Below are 4,472 nucleotides of genomic sequence, written 5' to 3'. Positions count from 1 at the left end.
AAAAAAAAGATTTCTGGCTCTCCGCAGGTGTCTTTCTACCAAATAACAAGACAGAAATGTCTGTTTTCGTGGTACCTGGCACTTGATTCCTGCCAGGCTGCAGGCGCAGCTCTCCGGCTCACAGAAGCCGCGGCAGTCACACCCACAGTCCTCTCTGGAGAGACGCAGCGCGTGAAGCTGCCTCTTCTCCTCCTTGTCGACGCGCTTCACCCCCGCGGCCTGCAGCAGAGCCTGCCGCTGTTTGGACGAGTACGGCTGAAGGAAACCTCCGTCCTCCAGATCTGCATCACTGATGTGGACGTCAGCGTCTTCATCTGGGACCTGATCCGCCCTGAGCCCGTCTGCCTCTCTGCGGTCGACGGCTCCGCTGGTGATTAACTGTGAACAGAACAACAGATACAGTAAGAAGTCGGCTGTGTCGACGAGTGACGCAAACTAATCCTTTTGTTTAATTTATTTATTTTGTGATGGTGGTTTTTTGGTTCAGTTTGTCTCATTTGGTTTGATTTTATTTTTATCTTTTCCCATTTTCTGACTGATCTATATAATTTGTATTTTTGTATGAGGTCTGAATGTCAGGAGTGCGCTCACTTTGTGTTTCAGAGCCTCGAGCCTCTCTTCCCTCCGTCTTTCTCTGAGCCTCTCGGTGCGTCTGTGCCGTCGCTCCAGTGCGTGCTCGGCCACCGTGTATCTCTGGAGGGTGCTGTGCCTCTGCTTCATGCCCAGAGTGGCTCCTCCTCGACTGGGCACACTGGTGAAGCCTTGGCAGCGAGGGAAACTGAACACCGTCACCTGGTCGAAGCGCACGTTGCTCTGTAAACCTGCGAGCCTCGGCCTCTTCAGGATGGACCGAACTGGTTGTTTTAGAAAAGAAATAAGAAATTTAGAAGTGAGAATTTGGTGCTTCAGCAAGCAGGACTTTGAGGTTACTATGGAGACCAAAGCAGGTGTTCGGCTCCCCTCGATCCTGAAACGCCGTGGAAAGATGTGGCTGTTTTAAAAGTTTTTTGTTCAGTTTTTGCAGACAGTACAGAGTAGTGCATCGACTACAGGTTATGACAAAGTGTCTGCATTAAGGAAAAAGAAAAAAGAGAAAATCCCAACAAAAATCCAGACATACAAACACAACTAATCACAGAAAAAGAAGGGAAACAAGTTAAAATAAAATAAAATAAAATAAATTAATTAAAATAAAAAAAAATAAAATAAAAAAAAATAAAATAAAATAAAAAAGGGGGAGGGGGTAACAGGGTCTCTCTCTCTGTCCAGCAGCTGACTGCTTCAGAGGCGTCTTCAGCATCATCAGGAGTGAAAGTAAGATTATTACTGATATAAGCTGCTATGTTTTTGAAAATAATCATGCAAATTTACCTGGGTTTCAAAGGGTTAAAGCAGCTATATATCTGAGGTTATTATCACATAAATATGGTTATTATTATCCTCTGCAGGTCTCTGAGCGGCCACAAGGTGACGTACTACAGGTGTTTGACTGCGGTGGCCTGACTTCAACACACATGTGGAGAGGAAATACCACAGAGGGCTTTAACGCAGCAGCGGAGATCAACAGCAGAGAGACGTAAATCAGCAGCTCAGTGCTGTTGTTTCTCCAGGGTCCGACCCACAGAGCCTTCGTTTAATTCATTTAATGCTTATTTCAAAGGGACACAGCATATTAATGACCCCCAGTATAAAACACAAACATTAATATGCTGGAATCAGCAGGACTGCTTATTTGGCTGGAAAAGACGATAGAAATATGAAGAAAGAAAGAAAAACGCAACAGTTCATACAGAGGGCAAAAGTGCAGCAACAGCAGCACCGTGAACACAGTTCGTGTTGTCACTTTAGTCGTCAGTATTTATCAGGTTACTGTTTGGTTCAACAGCTCCTCTCACACATAACTGAGGCCAAAAGTCAGTAAACAGCTGAGAGCAGCTGACTGAGCTGCTGTGGGACCGAGAGGCTCCACACCGGGGCACTGTTTGACTCAACACGCCCGAAACTCACACGCTCCTCAGACTGACAACCAAAATCTGCAGAGCATCCTGCCTTTGTTGGCTCCCTTTTGTGATATCTTAAAAAGGCCATTTGATAGGTCTTGTTTAAAGGAGACATTGCTATTCAAATCGATTCCACAACATCCTATTGCTCAGGCAAATGACTCTCCACCAGACCGGACAGACATGCAGAGGCGAGTCAAACAGCGTGCGTTATCTAGAGCGGCGTTTTCATATCAGCGCTGCTGCAGCCTGATAAGAGACACTCCTAAAAAAAGCCAGATTAGGTGGCATTATTTGAAGTTTGGGGGAAAATGCAGTGACCGTTAGTTCAGAGACTTACTGGGTAAACTGGTGGGTGAGGAAGGGCAGTGAGGTGTGAAATCCTGGCTGTCAGAGGAGGCGCTCTCCCCGTCGTACTCCCACTCTGAGGAGGAGGAGGAGAGGGAGGACGGAGGAGAGGAGGAGGAGGAGGAGTAGGGGTTGTCATCGACCTCTACAAACTTTCTCTTGAGGATGTCTCTCATTGTTTGGCTGTGGTGGTTCATTCACATTCTGCATGAACACGGAGAAAAAAGAATTATTACAATTAAAATCAAGTGATTCACACCGGGAACTGTTTTGTACATAAGATGCTGAAGAGCACTAAACAGCATCAAAATAGAGCTTGTTTATCAAAACTAAAAAGTGCCAGTGGAGGATCCTCCGCGCCCCCCGACAGAGGTCCTGGCTAAGACTCTAATGTCCTAAAATCCTGGAAATGTCTTCAATCCTAAAAATGTCCTAAAACCCTAGAAAATGTCCTAAAACTCCAGAAATGTTGTAAAATCCAAGAAACGCGCCCAAATCCTGAAAAAAGTCCTAAAATCTTAACATCATAAAATCCTAGAAAAGTCCTGAAATTCTAGAAGTAACCTAAAATTGACCTAGAAAGGTTATAATAAATAATAACGTAGAAATGTGTTAAATCCTATAGGCCTGTTCTAAAAAAAAATGTCCTAAAATCTTAAAAATATCCTGAAAATCCTAGAAACATGCTAAAATCCTGGAAAAGTCCTAAAACTCTAGGAACATGTCTGGGGTTGCTGCAGTATCCCTGCTCGAAAAGACAAAAAACAAGTTTTTTTGCATCATGCAAAGAGCTCACTTGTATCTGCATTCCTAAACCACGAGATGTTATGTAAATCAGTGAATTCATAAAGTCATAACCGCTCACTCACACATAAATAATGATCCGTTTCCTCCTCTGTGCAAGACGCCAAATGTACACAGTCAAATGACAGCTGGAGGAAGGAGAGGTCTTTCCTGGTCGAGCCGGTTTCAGGGCTCCAGTTTGTTTAGGCTAATTACATTTCGATAGTGATTATCTTACAAACCGATGTTTCACGAGTGAAAGCATATGAGCTGAAATCCTACTTCTGCTCATAAGCAGCTGAGCACGATGAGAGTTTTTTTTCTTTCTTTCCCTGCAGAGTAATTAACATTCCTGTGATTCCTGAAAGTTTTTTTGTGAAGAATACGTGGAAACGGACCGTCCAATGGCTGCGTGCCGAGGACTGGGGGGGTGTAATGGTTCAAGAGGCTGCTATTTTTGGATGTGAACATGGAAAATAAGTCCAAACACGAGTAATCCAGGGTTACAAACCAGCGCGGGGCAGTGCAGAGTGAGAGAGACCTGAGCAGAGTGGCGTTACAGTGACGGAAAAGCTCGTCCAACCGTCTGTGAAACACCAGAGTCTGTGCAGACGCTGTCCAGTCATTTTTGGACACAATGAGAGTCAACTGACAGCCAGGCAGAGTGTTAAAAACATGCCACCATCATGCGTTTGGTTCACCAAAAGACAATACACATGTACCAGTGTTTACAAAAATACTCATTATGTTCATCAATGCCCATAAATGAGCACAATTTCCTCTCCTGGGGATAAATGTGCCATTAAAAATTAGGGATTATTGGGGCTGATATTTGGCATTTTGCTGATTATTTGCATCTGCTTTTTAATTAAAAAGTGCAAAGAGGGTGTCGGCATGGGAGGAACTTTTACTGATATTTCTGTCTGTTCATTTTTTATTCAAATTTTTACTTGACTTTATAAAAAAAAAGAGATGCTGGGAACTTGCTGTATATGACGTTTATTAAAGACAATCAAACAAAGTTTTGTGTTGGAGTTTGTTTTTTTCCAAAGTCTAAATATTGACAGAAAGATTTTCATTTTTAGTGTAAATGCAAATCAATTCCAAATATCTGTTATCGGTCTCATGACCACTAATAATCAGTGTCAGTATCGACCTTGAATCGGCCATTGACAATTAAACAATAATATTTTATAACACGAGTTGCTGACTTGATGTCATAAATGCATGAACATAACGGGCAAAAGTCAATGTTTGGTCAACTTAAGGAACTTAAAAAAACGTATTAAAAATCAAATTTGCTGTGCATGTAGAGTGACCTGGATTAAATATAAAAATATA

At 42.8% G+C, this 4,472-nt stretch overlaps 1 protein-coding gene across 1 annotated transcript; it reads right to left on the bottom strand.

Annotated features, from left to right (window-relative positions):
- Positions 1-18: 18 nt before the first annotated feature.
- On the bottom strand, positions 19-3,318 carry LOC121937895 (cysteine/serine-rich nuclear protein 2-like; the record flags this gene model as incomplete). Its single annotated transcript, XM_042481187.1, has 4 exons — positions 3,218-3,318; positions 2,341-2,552; positions 592-854; positions 19-378 (listed from the first exon to the last, which is right to left on the bottom strand). Coding segments are annotated over exons 2-4 (828 nt in total), but the record flags the coding sequence as incomplete, so codon positions are not given.
- Positions 3,319-4,472: the final 1,154 nt, after the last annotated feature.

Source organism: Plectropomus leopardus, unplaced genomic scaffold (assembly GCF_008729295.1).
Source record: "Plectropomus leopardus isolate mb unplaced genomic scaffold, YSFRI_Pleo_2.0 unplaced_scaffold27777, whole genome shotgun sequence".
In the NCBI taxonomy this organism is placed as follows: Eukaryota; Metazoa; Chordata; class Actinopteri; order Perciformes; family Serranidae; genus Plectropomus; species Plectropomus leopardus.
The sequence above is the reverse complement of the archived record's forward strand: the minus strand, read 5'-3'. Positions and strand labels throughout refer to the sequence as shown.